We start from the raw sequence: 24,996 nt of genomic DNA, 5'->3' as shown, positions 1-24,996 counted from the left end.
GCCCCCGCCCAGGCGCCGCCCGAGCCGGCCAGCCGGGCCGCGTCCCGCCGCAGCACGCAGGCGCCCTCGGGCCCCGGCCGGCCGCCGCCCGCCGACGCCGCCGTCGCCCCGCCGCATCGCGCAGGCGCCCGCGCGCCCCCGCCGGCCCCCGGCCCGCCGCGCTGCGCCTGCGCGCCCTCGCGCCCGCCACCACACCCACGACGCCCCGCCCTCGGCCGGGCGCTGGGCGGGGCGAGGGCCGGAAGCGGTCAGGGCGCGCCACGCCCCCCGAGGCGCCGGCTCGCGCCCGCGTCCAATCAGCCCCTCTCGCGGACTCCCATTGGCCAGCGCTGGCCGAGAGGGTGGCTGGAGGGGCAGGGCGCCGACTAGCGTCTGGCCAATCGCGGGGTTCAGCACGTGCGCCCGGTTGCCCCGGGAAACCTAACAGCTTTCTGCCCGGGTCCCCCGCCTGGGCGCAGCGGTCGGAGATGGACGGGGGCTCCGAGCACGCTGGGGACTCTCTGGATCAAAGTGGAGATGGGGAAAGCCTCGCCTCCGCTCTCAAGAACACCTCGGACCTCCAGATGCCCGCCGAACCCTCAGAGACCGAGCCCGAGCCCGAGCCCGAGCCCGAGCCCGAGGCGGCGGCGGCGGCTGAGGAGGTAGAGACCGAGGAAGGAGGCGCCGCCGCGGACGAGCAGGCAGTCACCGAGGCTGAGGGCGAGGGACGAGCCCGGAGAGCCGGGGAGACAGCCAGAGCCGGAGCCCGAGCCGGAGCCGGAGCCCGAGCCCGAGCCCGAGCCGGAGCCCGAGCCCGAGCCCGAGCCGGAACCGAGGAGGCAGCCCAACCGCAATCCGAAACCAGGCCCGAGGAACAGGAGGAGGCCACAGAGGAGGAGGAGGAGGAGGAGGAGGAAGTGGAGAAGAAGGAGAAGGACAAGGACGAGGAGGCGGAGGACGAGGAGGAGGAGGAGGAGGAAGAGGAGGAGGAAGAGGAGGAGGAAGAGGAGAGAGCTGCAGCGAAGAAGAAGAAGAAGACTAAGAAGAAAACCCTGTCCGGGGCGCCTCTGCAGTTATCCACCACTGGCGAGGATGCCGCTCCAGCCCCGGAGGCCTGAAAGAGAGGGACCTAAGCAAGAGGAAGAGGAGGAGAAGAAGGAAGAGGAGGAGGAGGAGGAGGAGGAGGAGAGCAAGGTGGAGAGTGGTGAAAGACAAAAGGTGGAAAGCAAGGAAGGGCAGAAAACCTTCGCTACACGGCTCAGTGGATTACCGCGACAGTGAGTGGCCGGAGGAGGTGCAGAAACTGCACGAGCAGCAGCTTCGCAAAGAGCTCTTGGAACCAGTACCACCAACCTGGTGGTTAGAGCGGAACCGCTACCAGCGCTACAATGTGTACCTGCAGCAAAAGATCTCCGAGGCGCTGCGCAAGAAGAAGGGCCTGGAAGCCGTGGAGGGCCAGATTAAGGGCCCAGAGCCCGCGGCCCCCGATAAGAGCAGGCGTACTTGCACTATCTGGCCATGCTGGAGGACCTGAAGAAGCAAGAGGCTGATGACCTGGAGTGGTACCACCAGGAGCTGGCCCAGCTGGAGCAGCAGTGCAGGACAAGGTGGCCAGGGTAGAGAAGAGTGGCACGTTTCCAGGTACTCAAAAAGCAGGTGGTGATGCAGGCCATGGGCAGCTGCCGCATGCGGGGTGGGCGCCAGGCTGCCCTGCGGGAGGTGGAGCAGATTCAGGCCTTGGAGGATAAAAAGGAGAAGGAGATGAGCGCTGTGCGGCTGGAGAACGTGCAGCTGAAGCAGAGCCTGGTGCACTTTGAAACCAGAATGAAGGCCCAGGAGGACTTGACTGAGGGGCTGCTCTCATCGATTTTGAACAGCTTAAGATTGAGAACCAGACCTTCAACGAGAAAGTCGAGGAACGAAATGAGGAACTTTTAAAACTGCGCAACAAGGTGAACAACAATGTGCAGATAATAACCCATGTGAAGGAAAAGCTGCATTTCATGGACATGGAGAATGCATGCAAAAAGGCACAACTTTTGGAAATTGAGGCTCAGGTGGCTCTAGGAAGGGACATCCTAACCAAGACGAAGCAAGCCCGAGACAGCCTGAGGGGTGACAACATAAGCTGAACCAGAAGTGCGGGCTTCTGGGCAAGGAACCACTCCTTCGGGACCTGGAAGAAAGATGGACAAGACTGAACAGCTGAACCAGCGCCTAGAATCCCTCAAGCGCCATCATGCTGGGCTCACTTTGTCCTGCAAAGGCATGAAGCAGAAGATCAGGGAAGCCAAGCCTTCCTCCCGCCCTGATACGGTGGACAGAGTTGGCAGAACATTGTCAGTGTGGTCCACTTTTACTGTCCTGTTGCCATCCTTAAGAGGCCTAAGGCATCTGGTTAGGAAACCATGTTTTTATAATTTTTTCAGCTTCAAAACTAGTGCTGACCACAAAATTGGGTTAGCAGTTTTATATGGGATGAAGCAAAAATAGACCCAGAGAAACAAAAATGGAGTGATTTAATGTAACATGACTTCTCAGGAAAATCTAAAAACTTAAGAGCTGAGCAATCCCATAATTCAGTAACTTAGTACCAAAGAGTGCCATTCCTCTTCTATGTGTAAGTAGGCAAAGTTCAACAAGTGAGCAGATTACTGAAAAATTCTGTGCTTAAGCAAATTATTAAATTCTCTTTGGGTTTATTAAGTTGTAGTCCTGAATTACTGTCTCACAAAGTCCCCTTAATCTGTTTTGTCTCTAGCCAGTACTAGCTTCAAGAGTGTAAATATATATCTCCAGGAAACAGGAGAGAGGACCAACAGCAGAAAGGAAGCTGGTGCTTGGTCATCTTTCTTTTCTCAGTGGAAGAAAACTCAGTCCTTGCCACCATTAATGTTTCTGTCTTAATGACAGTTTTCCATTAGAATCAAACTTTTTGGATCCTCTGAAAAAATGTCACTGATATGTTAAGAATAAAAAGTATTTTTTTTTCCCAGTGGAAACAAAACAGCAACTATGTGGTTTTGCAGGTGTGAGCCTATGGAGTGGTGACTGCTGCCATCACAGATGACAGCCTTCTGCATCCAGCTAAGCATTTCTCCGACAGGAACAAGGTGCTCTCTCGTTCCTCAACTTAGTGGGTCATAGGAAGACCATCTATCTTTGGTGCTGGGTGCCTCTGAAGAATGGTAGAACCCCCCTTGGTGCAGGTGGCTCATGGCTGAGAATGTCATGACTACTGTCTTTTGATGACATGATTTTGTTTTATAAAGTGTATTCCCTTTGAGGTTGAGGCAGTTAAAACTCCTAACTTACATGGCTCGACCACAATTTTCTATGACATCACACAAATGTACTAAGCAGGGAGTAAAAAAAACCCTACAGCTGTTCTTCCCTTACATGATCTATCTTCCTTCTACCCTGTCCATCAAGGCCAAGTGAAGCATTTAAATCTCTGCCAACAGAACCTTGTTCTCCATGGCTCCAGCTAAAAGCTGTGCAGGCCCACTGGACTCTTCTGCAGCTAGGGAAGTCTCCAGGTGAAGGGTCAGTAGTGCTCCAGTCTTGACAAGTAGTGGCTTCCATGATAATGGTGTCCTTTATCTCTCTGGTTCACTGCAGAGAGAACAGGTATCCTCAGCTGATTCTGAACCAACAGTGATTCCCAGCTAACCCTGTGGCAAGTGGATCTCAGCTCAGTTGCCCAGAGTCTGAGGAAGCTGGCACTGCTTTAGGCTGCAAATGACCAAGTAATGACTGCAGAGTAAGTCCCCAGTGTTCTCTTAAGTGGCAGTCCCTTGTGCTGGAGAGGTTATGATTCACCAGAAGACAGCCGCCTGTGGAGCACCTCCCGCTGTGGTTCTAAGAAGATTAGCGGGCAGTGCTTGACCACGAAACACCCAGGCTGCTTCCCCAGGGTAACTAGGAAGAAATCCAGAGACCCAGGCACGCTCGACCCCCAGCACGACATGGCAGTGCTATCTGTGGCCCATCCAGCCGTGGAGTCCCTGCTCAGCAAGCGCCTAGTTTTCTTTACCCCACTGAAATTTAAGTCCTGGAAACAAAGACTTATTCCATCATCGTGCCTAGCGGCCAGCAGTGTAGCACTTAAACGTGTTGGGTGAATACATTAGCATAATGCCAATCTCCTTCACTTTCTAAAAACAAGCGGTAGTTGAATGTTATGTCTCAGAAACAGCTAAGTCCCATGTTAGATTCAGAAATAATTATTATAGAAAGAAAAGAGGATCTCTAGAAAGTAGAACCAAGAGGGGAGTATGGCAGGGGCAGGTTTGTAAGTCAAAGCAGGAAACTGCAGACAGTCCCCGTGCAGATGCTCCACAGGACAGGACCGCCACTGTGGTTATTTCTATGAGTGTTAAAGGCCTGGGCTGGGGCTGGGACTCAGTGGGGAAGCACTCACCTGGCAAAGGTGAGGCCCTGGGCTCCATCCTCAGCACCACATGCAAAGGCCTTTCTTCTTGTCAGAGTGCAAGGCCTGAGAATTGAATACATTTGAGCAAGATACTGTATGAAACTAGATGTTGATAGACTTTATTTTATTCATTTTTATGTGGTGCTGAGGACGGAAACCCATTACCTCACACTTGGTAGGCAAGTGTTCTACCACTGGGCCACAACCCCACCCCTAGACCTTTATAATAGGTATAAATTGCAAGTACCCCCTTCAGTGTTACAGGATAGTTTTGTGAATCAGGTGCCCACCCAGGCAGAGGCCAAGGCATCTGAGAAGGAAGCACTTGCCTTTGGTAAGTGGAAGTCATTTTTGGTGACTTACTGCATAATTTTTACATTAGGTAAGTGTAAGAGATTGTTTGCAGCCATAGTTCTGTGTTTGCCCTGGTGTGGGATAACTGCCCATAAGAAAACAGCAGTTCTGGTACCTTAACTGGGTGCTTTTCATGTTCTAAGCTTCGGGCTAGCACATTGTGGTAAGTCACACAAATGCAAGAATGGAAAGGACCACGTGCTCATGGGAGCTGCGCAGCACTTTGGCTACTTCTTTTCAAAGGATCCTCTAGTTTCTACTTACATAGCAATGACTTCATCTGAGCACATTTTAACACATAAGATTATACTCCCTCAAGGTTGCTAGGGATGAACACAGGTCTATGTAGAGAGACCCAGCCTGGAGCTAAGACTGAAATCAGGCCAGCCTGGGACACTATTCTCATCTGTAAAACAAGGGGAAAAAAGCAGACTAGGAAAACTGTCCCTTCTCTGGAGGAAAAAATTAGAGAAATTTTAATTTTCTTTGTGCTTTCCTGTATTCCCAAATTTTATACAATTAACATGGATTTAAATTGGGAGATAATTTCAATTTTTAAAAATTCATAAGTTTAAGAGTGTAATATACTAAAAGTTAACGTTAAGGGCATGAGTCTAGCAACCCACGGTGATGCTTCTGGGGTTTTTATGATAGAATTAGTTCAGCCTCTTGTTTTTATTCATCTGCACAAGCCAATGGATAGGAGCTGGGTGCTCTTCAAACCTTCAGTGTGGAAAAAGAAAATGAGGATTAGGTCACAGAGCTCCTAAATGACAATGGCTGGGTACGAGATTTAACCCCAGGGTCCTATTCTTAACATCTAGCCAAGCCGCACCTCAAGGTCAGCTTTAGTTCTGGTTGGAGCATTTTCTCCATGGCTGGAGCCATAGAGCAGGGAAGAAGAGGAACAAAGCGTAAAACACAAACTGAGGGTCCAGAGTCAGGCTTCCAAGTCCAAGGGTGGTCCATTTTGTTGTAACGTCTGCGGAGAGGATGGTTCCCCTCGCTGCACAGAATGCCCCACAAGGCATAGGCACTCTGGGAAAGGGGATTCGGCTGGTCCAGGGAGGCGGCCTTGGCGTGAACCTGCCCAGGGGATCAGCCATCCATTCCAGAGCAGGCTGGCTACAGGGAGTGGTGCTCAGAGGAGCCTCGGAGCAGGAGAGGCGCTAGATGGCGCCTTGAACCTCTAGAGATGTCTGGACATTTCCTCAGCCACATTCCAGGCAAGGGCCTGAATAGCATCTGCAAATGTTTAAGCATGCATTTGGCACCATCCAATGCAGATCTAACGATTTCCCTGAAAGGGACAATGATCTTCCACAAAGCTGCTGTGGAGATTAAATGAAATAACTGACCAGTGGTGCTTGGCCAGTGCCTGCTGTGGCCAGAGCAGCCAGATAGCTCTCAGCAAAAGTGACTGTTGCCCATTACCTTGCAGTCAGTCAGCCTGCCACAAAGCCTACGGGAACAGAGGCCCAGAGTGAAGTCCCTGGCTCAGTGAAGGTGGACCAGACATCAGGGTGACTGGATATGCCTCCTCCCCCAGCCTTCTGCCTGGGTGTGCCCTCACTCCGTCTGGGCCCCAGTGCCTCCTGGGCCTTTCAGCCCTTATCGCCACTTTGAGAGCAGCATTATTGACCTGTGCCCTCTACTGCGCTGCAGCACCTGGCTCACAGGCTTCTGAGAAGGCTCCTGAAGGATGGCAAGGAGCACTTGGCCCAAGGGCTGGCACATAGTGAGCGCCTACTGCATGCTGCGTGAGTGGTGATGTGCGGAGTAGGGGTGAAGTCACAGGCATGATGGCTGAGGAGAGGGGCAGCACACATCCTCCAAGGTGGCACGGATGAACTCTCCACTGTACCATCTTCTTGTTTTATGAGCCTAGACGTGGATTTCAAAGCAGCATGATGCTCAAAGTCAAATTTCTGCCATGCTTCAAGTGAGAACCTCAACTTTAAACCAAACTACAGAGCATCTAAGTAACAATTTTACATGACTTTTATTTAATAAAACCACATATTTACAATTCAAAAAGTCCTGGTTGATACACTTTACTAAATAAAGTCAGAGAGTAACTGTACGGAGCCATTAAAACATGATCTGCAGCAATGTCATCAGGATTTCCTATCGGCAGCTCTTTAAAAAAACTCAGAAGCTGAGCAGTTAACAAAGTACCTTTGAAGTGAACATTGTTCCCAAATGAGATCTTGCTGACTCAGGAGGTGGCTCTTGGCTCTAAAGTACAAGCGCCGCTGACCCTAAGCCTGAGGGGCAGAAAGTCCCTGACCCTTGAGATGGACAATGTAGACTTCCAAGGGGGCAGCACATCAGTGTTCCACAGAGAAGCAGGACACTGCGCTCACTAACAGCCCTCGACCCAGAGGGGCCATGTGACCCTGGACAGGACTTGGAACTCTGTAACCTCTTAAGAGGAATTCAACCTCTTAAGCTTGGAACTCAGTGATCCCTTGACTGGTGGCCCCCAAAACCCCATATGGACCGAAGATGTGGCCAATGCTCCAGACTGGCAGGGAGCCCGGTCTGAAACCTTCATGCACACTGCAGATTGATGTCGGACTGTTCGACAAGTGATGGCGAGGGCGGGGCTGGAGCCTGCTGCTCACCTTTTCCACGACCTCAGGAGCATCTTTATGTACAGTAAGAAAATATATACATCTTCAAGAACAGAGGGGCCCTCATCACGCACGCCACTGTGCATGTCTTTGAGGAAGGACAGTGCACAGGGCCGGGCAGCGGCTCCCACAGGCCGCTGGGCCCACGCTACATTCAATACCTCCGTGTCAGGAATGGCTGGGTCTGGAGGCCGCCCAGACCACCAGTGAAGACGGCGCCTCCTCTGCGAGGTCAGGCGAGGCGGCCTTCCAAGGCTGAGGTGTTGTGGTATCCCTCGTGCTCTAGAACCCTCCTGGAGACTCTGATGGGAGGAGGAGGTTCCAGAAGAGGAACGCACAGAGTGGGACAGGGGGCGTGTGCATGACCCTGGCCTGCTAACCTGCTGCGGCACCTGAAATATGGCAAGCAGGCAGGGCAAATGCAGAAAGTTCATCTAGACAGGCACCACCAGGCTGTCTTCCACCCCCAGCCCAAGTCTCCCTGCTGCATGTGGTCCAGCACCAGGGCCTCCCTCAACAAGGGGCTGTCCCCTGGGGTGGGAGGAATGCCTGAGAAAGGCATGAGTGCAGACCACACCAGCCCTTCCAAACCCCTGGCTATGTCTTTGAACCTGGCCTATCTGCACCCCAAACAGCCAACATGCTAAGGGGTTACCATGTGGGAACTTGTTTCCACCTCTCCTTGGACTATTCCATGCAAAGACTGTTCATTTCTGTGAATTTAGAAAATCAAATTTCTTATACAAAGGTCTCAAAGTAGTCAAGGAAAAGCAAGAACAAAAAAATTTGCCAATGAACTTGGGAAAATCAGTTAAAATGGGAAAGGGGTCATGGTCCAGACAATGAGAATTCTGACAAGACTGGGTTTTAAGTACTTTTTGCTCACTCCTCTATCTTTATGGTGGTTTGTAAAACGCCTTTGAAAGCCAGGTGTGTAGGGGGATCCCTGGTACTTAGGAAAGTCCACTATTCAGGTGACAAAAGTGAAGAGAGACATTCTGTCAGAGAACAGGAGCGAGCCCCCCTCACACAACCTGGCTTCCAGTACTGCACAGCCATGCTTGGTCTTCCTGGAAACAAGCAGGTGCAAGGGTCATCTCCACAGTTTCTTCCCACCCTTTTCCTTAAAGGAGGCTGTTCACAAGCTCCCCGGGCCGTCTCCATTGCCACAGGCTGCCTGTGCACAGTGTCCCCTGCTCCGGCTCCCCACCATGGCTCAACAGACACAGGGAGCAGTCTCTGGCAGAGCAGGTTCCCACGGGACTCTAGTGTGCATTGTCAGACTTCCTTCTATAGTTTGTCAAGGCAACATGGTCGAATGTTAATGTGAAGGTCAGGTGGATTCCCAGGGAGCCAAGAGCAACAATCCCCACGGGCCCATCTCCTGTAATGCTCTTTGGTAGGCAGGTTTCAAATACATGGCCTCCAGCTCTGGAAAGATCATCTCAATAACTAAATCAGCAATTCCTCTCATTTAAAATATGAGCCAGTAACATCTCTGAGATCTCCCAAAATAATATTTCTCATGCATCATGGCTAAAAAAATTGTGATGTACTTTCCAGCAGCTGGCATAATAGCATTACAATTTAATTGACTTTTGCTGAAATAAAGGAGGAGGAGGGGGGTCAACCACTGCCCTGTCTTTGACCTGTGCAGAAAACGCAGTGGCTGGCTGCAGCCCCCAGGGCACCAGCCCATGAGCTGCTTAAGGCTAAGCCTGGGTTTTGCTGTGTTTGTTTAGGCCAACTCCAGTGCCAGGAATCAACGTGAAAAGTGTGCCTGCTCCTCTGCTGCCACTGCCAGGTATGGGTCTAAAAGCACACAGGTGCCGCCTGAGATCCGCCTCGGTGCTACGGAGCCACGTCTGCAGCCTCAGTGTCTGAGGGATGGGCTTCCTTTCTCCATTTCCCGGCTGTCTTTCTGCAGCGCAGCCAGCACCTGGAGCACAGAGAAGACCACTGCGGTTAATCCATGAGAGGGGCTGAACCCAAGATACCAATGAGAGCAGAGAGACAGCAGCCCCCTCTGGGCAGTCCCTCTGACTCACTCCGCACTCTCCCACCCTCCGGGTCCTCTTCCTGTGAGCCGATCAGCCATGGAACCAATGTCACAGGAGGACCATGGGTGGGGCTTGTCTCTTTCCTCAGCTCCATAGGACAATGCTGCTCCTGCCGGCTTGTCCCCTTCATCACCAGGAAACCAGCCCTTTCAGGGCCTCCCCTCAGATGCCTCCAGGTTTGGCCCAGATGCCCTGCTCCCTCCACTGCTCTCAATGCACTGCACCGTGACTACCCAACAATGGCAGCGACAGCACACATGGAAGGGTTAAACCTCTTATTTTAGGGCTAGGCAGAATCTATTGGTTGAAACTACGTTGGGGGTATTCAAATAGTGGGGCATGTGTGCTCACTGGCGGAGCAGGTGAGACCCTCTTTCACAGAAAGCACAGGGAAGGAAGTTGCAGGAAAGACCTGCAGGCCATGACTGCATGAGTTGGGAAATCAGGTAGGGACAGCCTGCCTGTGGGACAAAGGTCATTAAGAAAGGCCCTGGCTGGGAGAGTGGCACATGCCCCAGAATCCAAATGACTCAGGAGGCTGAGGCATGAGAACTGCAAGTTCAGAGCCAGCCTTGGCAACTCAATGGGGCCCTAAGCAACTTATCAAGCTCTGTCTCAAAAAATAAAAAAGAAAAAGAAATGCAGGTGTAGCTTAGTGGTTAAGCACTCCCAGATTCAATCCCCAGCACCAAAAAACAAGGTCCTGACTTTTCTGTTGAGACTTTAGAAAATCATGGAAGCACCAAGTCACAGAAGGTTCCAAAGAACCTCCTCACACACTCAGCCTCAGCCTCATGGGTGTGCGGCCTGTGTCGTTGCTCGCTCAGTGCTCAGGCAGACCCTGTCTGGTCTACGCTCTACAATCAGGTCCTGAGATTCCTGGAAATGTTCTAGTCACGGCCCTTTTTGCACTCACACTGTCCATCTGCTTATCAACCAGAGAAAAGTGGTTTCCTGACCTGATGCCTGATGCACTACAGCCAGTCCTGCTCGTCACCAGCTGGGCAGGCCCTCAAACAGCTTTACTGAAATGCAATACACTAACTACTGCTCACCATTTAAAGTGTGCAATTCAATGGTTTTGAGGATCTTCACAGAAATGTGCAGATATCACCAGAGTTAATATTAGAACACTTTTGTCACCCTCAAGAAGAACTTCTGGGGCTGAGGATATAGCTAAGTTGGTAGAGTATTTGCCTCACAAGCACAAGGCCCTGGGTTCAATCCCTAGCACCGAGAGAAAAAAAGGAAACCTCTATACCCCTTAGTCATCACTGTTTTAGAATGACCAAGTCCAGACTCTGGAAGTGCTGTAGGACGAAGGGCATTTGTCCTCCTTACAAATGAAGGGTGGGGAGGACAGAAGAGAAGGTGGAGCTGCATAAATGTGGTAAAACAAAGATCTTTGGGTCAATCAGGGCAAGGTCCTTATCTGGATCTTCATTCAAACAGACTGTGGAGCCACTTATGCCAGCTGAAACAATTAGAACCTTGATTCTAAGCACTATATCCTAATGTAGGAAGTCAGGAAGGGATCAGGGGCTTTCTGAGTGACAGCAGAGCTGTAACCATTTATGTTCCAAGAGCCAGCATGGTTGGGAGACAGGACACGACTGGACATGTTGCCTGGGAACCCTGCAGAACTCTGGGGGGCACAGGTGGGGTATCCCCTTCACAGGTACAAGGTTAATGCCTGGCACATGGGGTTCACTATTCCAGTTTTGTGACTATTTAAGTCATCTACTTACTAATAAGAAAGTTAGATCCAGAACAGGCATTGCTGGCACATATGGAGAAGTATAAGGCCCACAAATACCCACCACTGACCTGGTGCTCAGATAACCTCGAGAATCACAGGCAGTTGTTGTTTTTCGTTTTTTTCCCTTCATTTTTTCCTGTTTAATATGCTAAAACTTGGAGCCTGACAACACCCATCAACTCCACCAAGGGAAGCCCTACATGGGAGCCTGGAGGAATGCAGAAGCAGGCCCAGAGCAGAGCAGCTGCCAGCAGGTTAAAGCAGCACATCCAGAGGAAGACTGGGAGGGACCAGGCCTTCTCAGGCAACTGTGACTTCTCAGGTTTCAGGATCTATAAGGTGCAACAAGCTGCACAGGGCAAGCCCAGGTGGCCCAGTCAGTCAGTCCCTTTTGCTTTCTGTTTAGGGCCTTATTTACAAAATGCTTTGGGAGCGTGGAGAGCACTGTGTGGCCCCCAGAAGCTCTGAGCTGGGGCAGGAACCCACAGAGCATCCCTGAGGCAGAGCCAGGCGGCCAACCAGCTCTCCTCACCAGCAGCCTGAGAACCATTTCTCAGCACTGTGGGCAGCATACTCCCTAGGTCCCACTGTAGTGCCAGCCACACAAAGGGAAGGAGAGGGAGGAGACTGCTTACCTGTGCCCACTTCTTGTTCCGACTCTGCATCTGGACTGCAGAAATGGCCGCAAACACCTCGTCTGCTGGCAGGTCCTCGGGCAGCCTGGTCAGGAACTGGGCACTATGGATGAAGTCCATCCTAGTCAGGATGTCCTCGAATAGTTTCAGGATGCCCAGGGCCGTTCGGAAGATGAACTCCTCCCCATCCCGACAGAACACGTCCCAAATGCGGCAGGCCAAGTCCAGGGGCAGAGACTTACTGTATAGGTGAAGATCCTGGGGAAAGTGGGAGAGTTTCAAGTTTGAGATGGTACAAAGAAAGAACTCTGAATTCCAGCCTGAACTGTGACGAATGCCCTGAGTTAGTCCCTATCATATAGAACGGGGACAGAGCCCAGCCTGAGTTCACTGTGCAGGCTGACCTCACCTTCCCAAGAGCACAGCACGACCCGTTGCACACACTCTGAAAAGCCACACAACTGCACCACAAATGCCAAGTGTGCCTGCTGTGGGGACTGGACAGGGCGGTGAGGCACCCAGGACAGCCTGCTCAATCAGAAGGGACCAGACCTGACTGCGGGAGGCTTCCTCCCAGCAGGGGCCGGCAAGAGCAAAGTGTTTCCCAATCAACTTGACTGAATTACGAAATACTGATCTTACACTTGTACAAAGAAAACCCTCAGATGAAGAAGTGAAATAAAGGTATGTATTCCCTTAAAAATTATGATCATTAGTCAGGCGTGGGGTACAAGCCTGTAATCACAGAGACTCAGGAGACTGAGGCTGAAAGATCAGCACTTGGAGGTCAGTCTCAGAAACTTAGCAAGACCCTGTTTCAAAAAAAAAAAAAAAGGATAATCATAGTACAAATTATGTAACCAGACAGTCCTTGGTACCAACTCTATAACAACCTTTCTAACCTGGAAGGGGCCTATGTCAGCAGGGGACTCCAGATGGCCACTCTGAAGCTCAGGTGCAGCATGTTCTGCCCTCCCACCAGCCCTCAGCACCTAGTGCCGTCTCTAGCAGTTTCTGCTGAGTGTGAGTGGGTGGACCAAGCCTGCCTGCTTCAGGATTCTCCAAGTGTTGGTGGCACTCCATACCTTGCCACCAGCAATAGCACCTCTGTGGGGTGATTCCCAGGTGGGTGGGGAGACCTCCGACCCCGCTCCCACTACAAGTTGCTTTCCTGCAAGTCCCAGAATGGACCCAGACCCCTTGATGTGCCTGGACTGTAGGTGCTGAATGCAGCCTGAGGCCTTACTCCGGCAGAAGGAGTGCCATTAAACCTCTGCAGTGCAACTGAATGTTGTGATAACAGTCCACCAGAAGATTCCTCCACACTGCAAATCTGCTCAAATCTCAGGACCAGATCCTCTGCTGCAAACTACAGGATGCAGCTGGCTTTGACCCCATGCCCACCCCGACCCCTGCAGGGCTCTGCCCAGGATGCAGAGGAGCACCCAGTCAAGGGCAAGCATCCAGCACAGCCATGACTGGGAAACTCACCAGGAATGTTCCAGCCTATCCATCAAGTCCCTGAACACTCTCGGAGACTCCGGGAAGACAGACACAACAACTTAGATTTCTTTCCACTCCGATGATGTGCAGGAGGCAGAGGGCACAGGAAACCCCATATCCTGAAGACAGCAGAGCTGAGGGCCCTCTTCATGTCTGTGGAGTAAGAGCCTGTCCAGGGCACGTGGGATGTCCCCTGCCCACAGCCTCATCTGTCTCACTGGCAGCACAGACCTCCAACAAGTAGCCCTGACCCAAAGCCCCACTGCTGTCTGCTGCACCATGCACTGCAGGGCTCCTGCTGCTGCCACAGTGTGAAAGTGACAATCAGTCCTGTCCTGAGCTTCTTACCATCACAAAAACAGAAAACGGCTTCATCACTGGGTCTAGAAAGCACAGCTCAAGAAAGAGCAGCAAGACCTTGTGTTTCCTCAGTTTGCAAACTGCTCTCAACTCCATTCAGAAGAGACTTGTTAACATTGTATTTTAAAAAGTGAGAACGGTAGGGCAAGGTGGCACATGCCTGTAATCCCAGTGACTTGGGAGGCTGTGCCAGGAGGATCACAAGTTTGAGGCCAGTCTCAGCAACTTTGTGATGCCTGATCTTAAAAAAAAAAAAAAAAAAAAGGGCTGGGAACATGGCTCAGTAGTGAATCACACATAGTTCAATCCTCAATAATGACCCCCAACCAAAGGCCCTATGCTAACCTTTTTTCATTAATCCATTCGTCTTCAACAGTTCAAGCAAGTGAAAAGCTATGCTGAGGACACTAGAGCTCAGAGTAGTTACCTGTTTGCCCAAGGACACAGACAGCTGAACTGATTCAACCCAAGCCTGGCAGATCACAAAGCCTGTGCCTCTAACCAGGATCTTCAGATGCTCAGCTGTATTTTAAATCACATTTAACTCAAAGCCAGGAGCGCATGGAACTGAAGCACTCAGAAAGCAGCTACGACAGCAGCCATCGTCTGGCAGTCTCAGGTAGGGGGCCACTGGGCTGGGGGCCACAGCCTGGGAATGAGATACCAGGTTCAGTTCAGGTTCCACAGAAGCCCTGCCAGGGGAGCTGACCCAATGAACTAGAGGGCTGATGTCCACACACAGGCCCAAGTTCCTCTTCCCCCATCACCTGGCCTCAGGCCCTGCCTAGCTCTGAAGGACTGTGTGGGAACAGGGATGAGCTGGGAAGCCCTGGAAGTCTGCCGGGTCCTCTTGCTGCTGTCCCACAGCAGGAAGAGAGAATCCAAGGATTTCTGTCTACCAAGAAAGTCTGTTCCCCCACCCCACCCTGGAGCACAGCATATTACTGTGCTGTATATCAAAAACAGTACGCTCAGATCCAAGTAATGTAAAACAATGGATTTTGTGTTCCTAGGTCAACAGAGTGGCTATGGGCTTATTAAAAAGGCAGCACCACCAAGCCCATGTGCACCCGCCTCCCCACATGTGTGGAGGAAGGGTAGACTCTCCTGTGGAACCCTCACAGCGTCAGACATTCTCATCCAGCCACACCTCTTCTAGCTGCTTATCTGATTTGTAGGAGGAAAAGGGAGCCCCAGGAAGTGGGGGAAGGAGTGCAGGCCCACTGCCAAGCGGCTGTGGGGCGAAGGCTCAGGAGCCAGCGGTAAGGACGGCACACAGTGTCCTGCAACAGAGGCACCCTGGCCTACCGCAAGCTGCCTGGCTGCACAGGGCAAGAGCCTGCCTGCTGTTCTGCTGGGTACTGCCCCACATCTCCTCCCCACAATCCTTTGAGGAGGCACAGTTCTCACCTCTACTTAGAAGATGAGGAAACTGCCAAGAAAGGAAGGTGGTAGAAAGGCAGGTTTCAGCTTAAAATAAAAGGTAAGCAGCCTCAGTTATCATGAAGCCACACCGAGATGGGGACCTTCAGGCCCTGATGCCCCGGTATTCAACTGTACCCTGGTTTCATTCTTGGAGCCCTTGCCCCCACTGCACCCGAGGTTCTCTGTGTTCCTAAGAAACCCAGGGAGCAGGAACAGGTATGCTAGGGAAGAAGGGGGACCACTCAGCCTCAGCAGACCAAGATTTACACAACAGCCCTCCCGGCATAGACTCAGCACTAAGCAACACCCAACCTGAGATGCCCCATCTGGTCCTGAAGGCAGTGCAGTCCGCATTACCCCAAGCCCACGAACTCTCCTCTCTGCCCTAGCACCCAGCAGAACATGAGGCCTAGCCAATGGGCTGTGTGCCGTCCCCAGGCAGTGTCCTACTCCTTCCCCTTGGCCCATGACCAGCCTGGGCCCTACCACCTCCTGCATACTGGAGGTTCCATTCCTCTGAAGAAGGCTGACCGCAAAGCCGTGCCTGCTCTTGAGGAGTCCCAGGCAGGCCTATGGCTCAGAAGTCATTCAGGAACCCCGTGAAGGACACAACAGAAATCTCCTGGCAGTCACTTCCCCTGCACCTCCTCTGTTAGGTGGGAATCCATGTAACATCAGGCTTTCTAAGTAAACGTCATGCCCAAACCACAAAACACAACATGGAATGAATTCCTCAATACTTTGATTAAATCAAACTACCCAAAATCCACTATGTCTCCAAATAATCCTGCCACTGGGCAGCAGTGGGAGTATTTTGCAAGTTAAATGACCTTGTGCTAGTCCTCCTAGAGTGTGGATCCTTGACAGCTGGCCACTCAAAGCCCTGTAGGAGGATAAAGACAGGTGACAGGCCTGGCTCTAACCTCCACATCCACATCATAAAGAGCAGCAAGGTGCACCTGGGTAAGAGCCTTCACTAGCAAGGCCACTTCCCTGCGAGCTTCAAGGAGGAGTGCAGGCAGCTGAGTGGGGCTTCACCAGGCTCCACACCTAGGAAGAACAGGTGTGCCTGTGCCCCGGGACACAGAGGCAACCCACAAGGTTGACAGCTCAGTGTCTGGTACTGGGAGGGAAGGGAGTGAAGCAGGCTCTATGGACAAACATAGGGGAAGGGCACTGCCACCACTCAAACTGCAGCATTCTCACCTGAGCATTGCAGAGCACACCTGGGATACTTGAGGTCACACTACCCGGGCCCCTCAGGCCCTGCCATGGAGAGAAGAAAAGGGATCTTTTGCCCCAAGCAGTCGGTTGCTCTAACCCCCGGGTGGTCACACCACACACACAGTGCCGACCACAAGGCACAACAACCAAGACAGGCCCAGGGCTTCCAGGTGCAGACATGGCTTCAGGAAGGAGGCATGATGGAGGGGGACGCAAGGCTGAGTCAGACAAACCTGGGCCACATGTACGGGGAGACACAGGGGGACTGGGCCTCAGGGACCTCTCTGGGCTCCATCAGGATGCAATGTGCACTTCCCACAAGGCCAGGCCTGAGCAAGGTCTGCCTTTACCTTTGCATCCTCCTCACTGCCCACCTGCTTTGATGGAGCTTTCTTTCACCTAATCACCAGCACCCAACAGACAGCCTTGATCACTGTGGACCATGGATACATGTTGACTAAAGAAGTCATGAGCCGGGCCTGTGGCACATGCCTGTATTTCCACCAGCAGCTCCAGGACTGAGGCATGGGGATTATAAGTTTGAGGTCAGTCTCAGAACTTAGCAACACTCTGTCTCAACTAAAAAATAAAAAGGGTTAGGGATGTGGCTCAAAGGTAAAGCACCCCTGCGTTCAATCCCCTGTACCAAAAACAAAAAAAACAGAAGACGACACCATGAATGTATGTGTCCTGTGCCAAGTTCAACCTGAACACAGTTTTTACTAAGGACTTCCTGTGTGCCCAGCACTGGCACTGCAAACAGATGGCGCAGATTTTGTCAAGAATAAGCTGGGCCCTGTAAGGGCCTCATGCAGGAGCAGCAACCACATCCCAGAACAAAAGCCTCAGCTCTGAAAACCCTTGGAGCTTCCTTTTCATGTGGACACCTGGAATTACCACCACCAATGGGCTGGGACAGGAAAAGACAGAGCTGTCCTCTGGGCTGTGCTTTTCCCAGCATCAGGTATGACCCAGCCAGTCACAGTGAACTGCAAAGTCAGCGAGGGCCAACTATCAATAAAAGAACAGAAGGCTTTGGAACGCTCCCCACGTGGTCAGGGCTAGGTCACTTCATGGAACTCTTGTTCTTGGCACGTACACATTAAGTTTCTGCACACAAGGTTGCACATTAGGTCACCATGCAGAAGTACTTCCTAGCAGGGTGTGGTGTGCACACCTCTATTTCCAGCTACCTGGAAAACTGAGGAAGGAGAACTGTAGGAAACTTAGTCAGACCCTGTCTCAAAATAAAAATAAAAAGGAATGGGTAGGTAGCTTAGTGGTTAAATGCCCCTGAGTTCAATACTCAGTGACCAAAAAATAAAATAAAATGAAATGGAATATTTCCTTTTGCAATCAGGGTGAAAAAAAGTTTGCTAGACATTTTTTTCTTTCAGTATATATCTCTTTAGTTGTCGATGGATCTTTATTTATTCATTTTTACATGGTGCTGGAATCAAACCCAGTGCCTCGCACATGCCAGGCAAGTGCTCTACCACTGAGCCACAACCCTAGTCCCCTACTAGACATTATTGACCCCCAGTCTAGAACCCCAAAACAAAGTTGAAGCCTTCAACTTGACTGGGTAGATGCTGAAGGATCTGGGCCTGTCTGGACCCTCTCCCCTTCCAATACTCTCTTCCTGTCCCAGTCCTGACCCAGGAAATCAGGGTGTGGAGGGGTGGAAAGGTAGGGGTTTACTTACATGGTCAAGTGAACAGTATGGGGATGGCAAGGGGCCTCCTCCCAAACATTCAACATTCAAGGGTGTGGAGAAATCACCATTTGTTGAATGAAGGTGCCCCAAACACTTCCACCCAGCATTAGCCAGACAGGTCAACTGAGCATCCTGGTCTGTGGTCAATCCACATCCTACTGCTATTCTGCAGCAACACTGGCCCCTCTAGCTTCAGCTGTAAGTTCCAACCTCCAAAGCCTCATGCACACAAAAAGTGAGCAGAGCCAGAACAGTCCTCAGTGTTAAAGACAGAAGCAACACACACCAAGAATTCCACAGGCTCATCCTCACGGTGTAGACACGTCTGCTCCATCAAAGGGGTTTGGCTCATTATGGATGATATTTGGATTGCATTTTCTAGAAGGCCTCTTGCCTCCTGAAGAAGTGAGGGGGAGGTGTTAGCTTTTCATGGCTGTGACTAGTACACCTGGCAAGGACAACTTAAGAGGAGGAAAGGTTTATTTTGGCTCATGGTTTTAGGGCTTCAGTTCATGGTGGCCAAGTTCACTGCCCTGGGCCCAAGCTGATGCAGAACATCATGGCAGAAGAGTATGGTGGAGAAGCACTGCCCTGCTCATGACAGCCAGAAAGCATGGAGAGGAGAGAGGCTGCAGGGAGGATGAACCCTTTCAGCACACGCCCCTGGTGACCCACTTCCTACAGTCACACCCCACCGGCCCACATCACCTAACTGGATGGGCTCATGAGGCTGCAGCTCTCACTAGCCAATCATTCCACTTCAGAGCATCCCTGCATTAACAGAAGCTTTGGGGGGGACACCTCCAGTCAAATCACAATGTCAGGGGAGATCAAGCCAGACACACTCTGTCCACTGTGGCATCTTTTCTCCTCTGCAGAGTTCTTTCTCCGAGTTGGGGGTGTCGCCTTGAAATGCCCTTAAAAGTCAATCACCATGGGTTCCGCATGGGCCAAGAGGGGCATGGAGGTGTTTCATAGCCATCGCCTATGCCACAGGCAATATGGAAAACCCTGGGGGCTTGGCAGGGGCTGCTGGATCCTGATGTATGCTCCCTCCCTTCACTCAGGTCTTCTTACCTGGCCTGCTCTCTGGGGCAACAGACACGCCCTTTCCTCAGCAACTACATTCCCCTCTGTACACAACTTGGCCTCATGTATAGCTCCAGCAGAGAACTCTCTGAACCTCTCACTGTGGGTCTCAGGAGGCTTCTATTAGAAGTCCCACTGATGCCTCACAATTCCTGAATCCAACCCAGATCTACCCATCTACGTTTCTAATCTCAGCTCTGACACTTAGGTTGGGACCATGAGGGCTGCAAACCCTCTGACAAAGGATTTGGAAACCCACCTGGAACCACCCATCTCCCTGCTCCTCTCCACTTCCACTGCCCTCTCTGGTCTCTGGGCCCCAGAAGCTCCTGCTTCCCAAGTCACTCAAAACTCATTGTGCTCCAACACAGGTTTCAAGTGCTCCCAGGACCCCCAAATCCTGCCCAATCGCTTAGCATGGCCTCTGAGACCCACTAACGACCTGGCTCCCAAACTCCCCCTGCCATCCCTGGCCCTCTTCGGTAGGTCCAACCCCACCAACTCACCTGCTGCTGCTCTGGGACCCCACATTGCTCCTCCCTCATGCTTGCTCCAGCTCCCACCTTTCCTCAGTGGACTCTGACCCCTAGGCCAGGTCCAGCACCTCCTCCTTCCCTCCCCAGACAGCACCCACCGCTGCTGGATAGTGCTAGCTGTGACCTAGGCCTTTCCGGCAGGCAGTAACTCCTTGTAAGTGGGCAATGCATCCTGCTCACCACCACCTCAGGCACTTGGCAGAGGGCCCGACACAGCCCTGCTGCCCACAGACATCTCATTTGTTTATGGAAACTTGGAAAACAAACAGGTCCAAGAAACTGTCTCTCCCTGGAAGAATTTGGAAGGGTCAGACAGAGTCCCATATGGTAGTAAAGGAAGCCCACAGTGCCGAGAGATGACTGGCAGTGCAGGGCCCTGGAGGACAGCAGGTACCTCCCAAGCAGGGCGGAGGGGAAGCAGGGAAGCAGGACATGGGGATTCAGAAGAGCACCAGAAGAAGCTGACTGTGAGGACAGTGGAAAACAGGTGAGCGGGAGCGGGGAGAGAAAAGACTGAAAACCACAGAAAACAGTCTTACCAATCTATTAGGTAGATGTCTGGAGTTAAGTTGTTTTTCTTGAAATGAGCAAATAATTTCGGCAAATTTTCTTCAAAGAATACCTCAAATGCAGCAAAAATAAGTCAACATCTAGGAAGACAATGTGAAATACACTAATAAACTAATTATCAATACAAGTTTTCAACCTACGAAAGAGTCAATATGTTTACACCTTTAGAATCTAACCATTATCTTATGAAATTGCTACACATTTTAAATGGAACTATAGATGCTATCCAGGCAAACTATGAATAAGTACCACCTCTAATCTCACAATAGCATCACTAGCTACATCTTATTTTTCTTCAGTTTATAAAAAAGAGAACTGAATCCAAGAGCAGTCACATCACTCGCCTATGGCATGGAGCATCATTAGTGTACGGCAGAGCTGGGACCCAGACCCATGCTGTCCCCGTGCACAGGCTGAGCCTCACAGTCTCACTCCTGTCTCAGACCACCTGAGAAAGGTCGGCAGCACTACCTGTGAGAACCCTGCCATAAAGGACGGTCCCACTCAACATTGTGATTCTAGAATTTTTCCTTAAAAATACAAGATAAAATTACTAACTACAGTTTTATTACATGTTTACAAAGAAAAAGCTGGAATCCTCAAAGTTAGCAGAAATTTGAAAGGGATCATTTATTATAAGGATAAAATTAAATTTATATCAAAAGAATTCTTCCTCAGAATTAATTTCAGGAACAACATCAAGGCAATATGTGTTAGCACTGATGAGTTGTCTCAGGTAAGAATCTGTTCTAAAGATTTTTTGAATTTCTGACCATTATTTTTCTTGGAAAGGTAAGTTCTTACCTGAATGATTATGAAAGCAATACCTGTAAATGCTCAGTGGAGAAAACTCAAGACAATACATGCATTCTACTGACCTCTGGCTCCCATCACAAACACTACTAGCTGTGCTCATGTCATTGTTGATCAAATACAGTCACAATTATAGCATATGTTCTATTTTACAGACTCTTGAAATATTAGTGTCTTACTTTCAGCACTCCCTCACATGACAGAGTATCACTGCTGCACTGGGTGTAGCCCAGATGTGAACTCACCACTCACATTCCCTAAGCCCCACTTTAAACTGTTTCCACATTCACAATTATGAATCTATGTGATGACCATCTCTACGCACAATGCTCTGTCCATATTTATGACTTTCCCAGAACTGGCTCTTACCAGCGAACTGCACACTAAGGCTATGAAACTGATACCCATTCCAAGAGGACTCTGCTAGTTTTCACTCCCTGGCAGCCTCAATGTTGCAGCATTTTCTGAGTGAGGAGTACCCATAAATCCTCATGCTACTAAGGAAGAAGCACTCCCCAGCTGATCTCAACTATTGGATCACTGGGTCCTGGAACACTAGCGACACCTCTGCACATTGATATGAGGCTAAATGCTGAGGGATTCACGAACTGGTGAGTCTTCTTCTAGGCTACATAAAGAACAAATGCTCAGGAACCAGAAAGGATTCAAGTCTCAGCTCTTTCACATAACAGATGCGTCTTGAACAAGTCGCTGCTCTCTTGAACCTCTTCCCTCATCTGTACCAAGCAGAGGATTCAGCTGCGAAGTATGTCAGGGCCACCAGGCCACCTCTGTCAACTCTTTCCCTTTGTTCAGCATGGTGAAGACCATCCGCAGCAGCATACTGAACTAACTGCTGCCTTGTTTTATAATAAAGAGGCATGCTCTTAAACATGCCTCCTTTTTCCCATGAAGGAGCACATTTCAGAGACCCCACGTGACTAAGATGGTAGCACTCCCCCCCTCGTTTAAAGACAGAATGCACTAATACACTCATACGCATGGCCCCTGAGCACCTGTTTCCATGCTTATCTCAAACATGGCCAGATAATCTTCCATTCCATAGTGTTCCTTGTTCTCAATATCTCTACATGGAGGAAAAGTGCATTCTTTTTTCCCCTGAAGATTCACAGTGATTGGACAACTCCATAAAGACACAGCACCCAGAGCACATACACAGAGCATACTCACAAGGCCATGGTCCACTCGAAAAACGCCATCTGACAGGGTTTATTCAAGAGATTAGAAAAAGCAATAAAGGCATCTGCAGTGTCGAGGTTCAAGATCAACACTGCCGCTATGAAGGACATGCCCTGAACCTGGGAGGGAGAGAAAGTGTGTCAACTCATGGCAGCTTGTCCTCACACCACAAGGATCCATATGGCCACCCACCCACCACCACCACCACATGAAGCTTAACTGCTGACCCCGCCCACTCTGACCTGTCCTCTCAGAGCCACCACTCTGCCCAAAGGCCACCTGTTCTGCTCTTCATTAGCACCCCACTCCTCCAAATGGAAAACCATAGCCAACTTCCCTTAGGCCTTCGCATCTGAAATGCTGCTCTCTAGTAAGTCCCCCATCCTGGGGCTACAAACATGCACATCTGACTTAGCATGTTTAACACAGGACCATGCACACACACATGTGCTAAGTTGCAAAAATGCCAGCAGCATACTTTTCAAAAATGGTCACTGCTAAAGGCTTTATTGAATTAATGTTAGGGAAAAAAAATCACATGCAAAAAATGGACATCAAACCCAGTTCAAGCATGACTAACGCCAGAGAAGCCATGTCAGTTCGACTTCTTTATGAGGAGGTCGAGTCAACTCATTCGCCAGGAGGCCTTTCATCTTCTTCAACAAAAGACAAAGGCATGCAACCTGGCCCCAGCCGCTGAGGTGTTCTGGATAAAATCTCAGCTTTCTTTATAGATTATAACATTATAAAATACTGAATAATTTCACTTACATAGCCCACATCCGGTCGGTAACAAGTATAAGCGCCCAAAATACTGTGCAACATGTCATGATACGGGCCACCCTAGAAGGAGTCAATAACCAAAAACAACACGTGTGTAAGTACTGTTAGTGCGCAAAGAGTGCTGGATGCTACTGGTGCCACCACCAGTCACTCACTACTTAGAGGAGGAACTTGCCAAGCACCAGGCGACAGCTCTACATGCAGTATGCCGTTAATAAACGAACTACCACTTGCAGTTAACAGGGAAAGTGCAACTCAACCCTGAAGCTGCTCTGAAAAGACTGGTGGTCAGGAGTGAGCACCTAGCACGCGCCCTTCATTGGGCTCCTGCTGAATAGCCACATTCCCTTCAAAGTCAACATGTGAGGAGGCAGGAGTCTCCTCAGGCAGTCCTCCTCCTGGTCATGCAGGCCTGCCTCTGCTGCAGCCTAACCCTAGATAGCCCCCATCCTGAGGGTCCTTCCTGCCTCCTGCCTGCGCCCGACATTGTCCTTGCTTCTTCTGCATCTTTCTGAAGGACAGGTCTGGGGAAAGCCTAGGTGCTCGCAGCTGCCACTTTATTGCAGTTATTCTCCCAGTTCCCCTTTCAGTTCAAGATTTCTGTTTGCTCCTTTAACTGCTTCCAAATATATCAATGCTAGCATTTTTTCCTGATGGAGCAGAGCAGAAAGTCCAGAGCTGCCTCACACTGTTGCTGGTATGCAGGAAGACACATGAAGGGACTAGCTGGGCCCAAAGCAACACCTCCCATCCATGTCTGCCGTGTGCCCATGGCTGACACAGGAGTAGCAACACTCTGGCATGTGACAGAAGTCACTCCACAGGTAACCTTGGGCACCTCACATCACATGCTGATCCATCAAGAGGCTAAGTAAAAGAGGAGACACCTGGAAATCACAGAGGGACAAGAGAAGGAAAAATAAGCACCACAGGGCCAAAAGGTGGCATCCAGGCAGGTACAGAATCAAGGCCAGCACAAGACCTAGTCACAGGAGTGACCAGAGGGAGGCTTTACCTGTCCTGGTTGAAGGAGAAAGCTATTCTGCACTCTTGTGAAAGCTGCATGTTCTTAGGGAAGCACCATCCACCCTTGTGATCCCACCCTTCTCCCTCTAGTGGCAGGAGGTGGCAGCTCCTTCTTCTAAAGGCGCTTGACTAGCTCTTGGACATCTGTCCCCACTCCCCACTGCTTTGTATTAAACATTAGCTCTTCATGAGATGGAGTACCTTGATACCAAAGGCTGAGGGGGACTTGCTTGCACAAAGCAAACCCAGAGAAGAGGCAACCTCTCCACCACCTGCCCCCACCTGCCAAAAGGGACCCCACAGCTCCCACTGCCCCCTTCCTGGTCCACCCTCCACCCCCAGAGAGCCACCCAGGGATTTTCCAGCTCAGCATTTCTGAAGCCAAGTCCCTGGTGGTATGCCCAGGGAGATGCTCTGGGGCCCTAGGGCCAGGGAATGGAGAAGCTGGGTCTGGGCTGCTGTGGGGCCTTTGCCGGCTCTGAGGGCTCATGGCACCATGGTGCAGACATGTGGATCCCAGAACTCTGAGTGTGCCAACAGCAAGGAAGGCTTCAGGAACGGTTTTAGGGAAACCTGCCCCAACTGTCATCTGAGATCTTGCTCCCCTCTCCTCAGTACAGTCCTTCCAGAAGTTTCCCTTCCTTTTATCTCTGCTAATCAGAAAGGTTACTAAGCTCCCTCTGTCGGGGCTAAGGATCCTCCTTCACTGTAGGGAAAGATTAGGAAGGCAAGGGCCTCTGGCCTCAGTCGGCCTACCACACCCCTTCCAGGCTACCTGGGAGGAAAGGGTTTCTTCAGTTGATGGCAGGAGTCAAAGATACTAATAATAACCAGCAATGAGGGATACCTGTTATGTACTCCAAGTACTTTCACTAGCCCCGTTAGGTGGCTG

General features: G+C 50.9%; 2 protein-coding genes across 2 annotated transcripts in view; one reads left to right on the top strand and one right to left on the bottom strand.

Moving 5' to 3' along the window:
* The first annotated feature begins 432 nt into the window (after positions 1-432).
* Positions 433-2,893, top strand: Ccdc96 (coiled-coil domain containing 96). The gene is given in 7 exon segments (XM_053743455.1): positions 433-1,108; positions 1,110-1,248; positions 1,250-1,466; positions 1,469-1,834; positions 1,837-2,100; positions 2,103-2,165; positions 2,168-2,893. Coding segments are annotated over 7 exon segments (1,995 nt in total). The 5' UTR covers positions 433-467; the 3' UTR covers positions 2,473-2,893.
* Positions 2,894-6,751: 3,858 nt separating this feature from the next.
* The window catches only part of Tbc1d14 (TBC1 domain family member 14), a 100,995-nt gene continuing 82,750 nt past the window's right edge, over positions 6,752-24,996 (bottom strand). Inside the window, 6 exon segments of the mRNA XM_047566317.1 lie at positions 6,752-9,343; positions 11,859-12,107; positions 19,089-19,098; positions 20,252-20,362; positions 22,287-22,414; positions 23,067-23,138. Coding sequence (XP_047422273.1) covers positions 9,278-9,343; positions 11,859-12,107; positions 19,089-19,098; positions 20,252-20,362; positions 22,287-22,414; positions 23,067-23,138 — 636 coding nt within the window. The 3' untranslated portion in view covers positions 6,752-9,277.

The sequence above is a fragment of the Sciurus carolinensis genome, chromosome 10 (genome assembly GCF_902686445.1).
Source record: "Sciurus carolinensis chromosome 10, mSciCar1.2, whole genome shotgun sequence".
NCBI lineage: Eukaryota > Metazoa > Chordata > Mammalia > Rodentia > Sciuridae > Sciurus > Sciurus carolinensis.
Note: the sequence above shows the minus strand (reverse complement) of the source record. Positions and strands in the feature narration are given on the sequence as shown.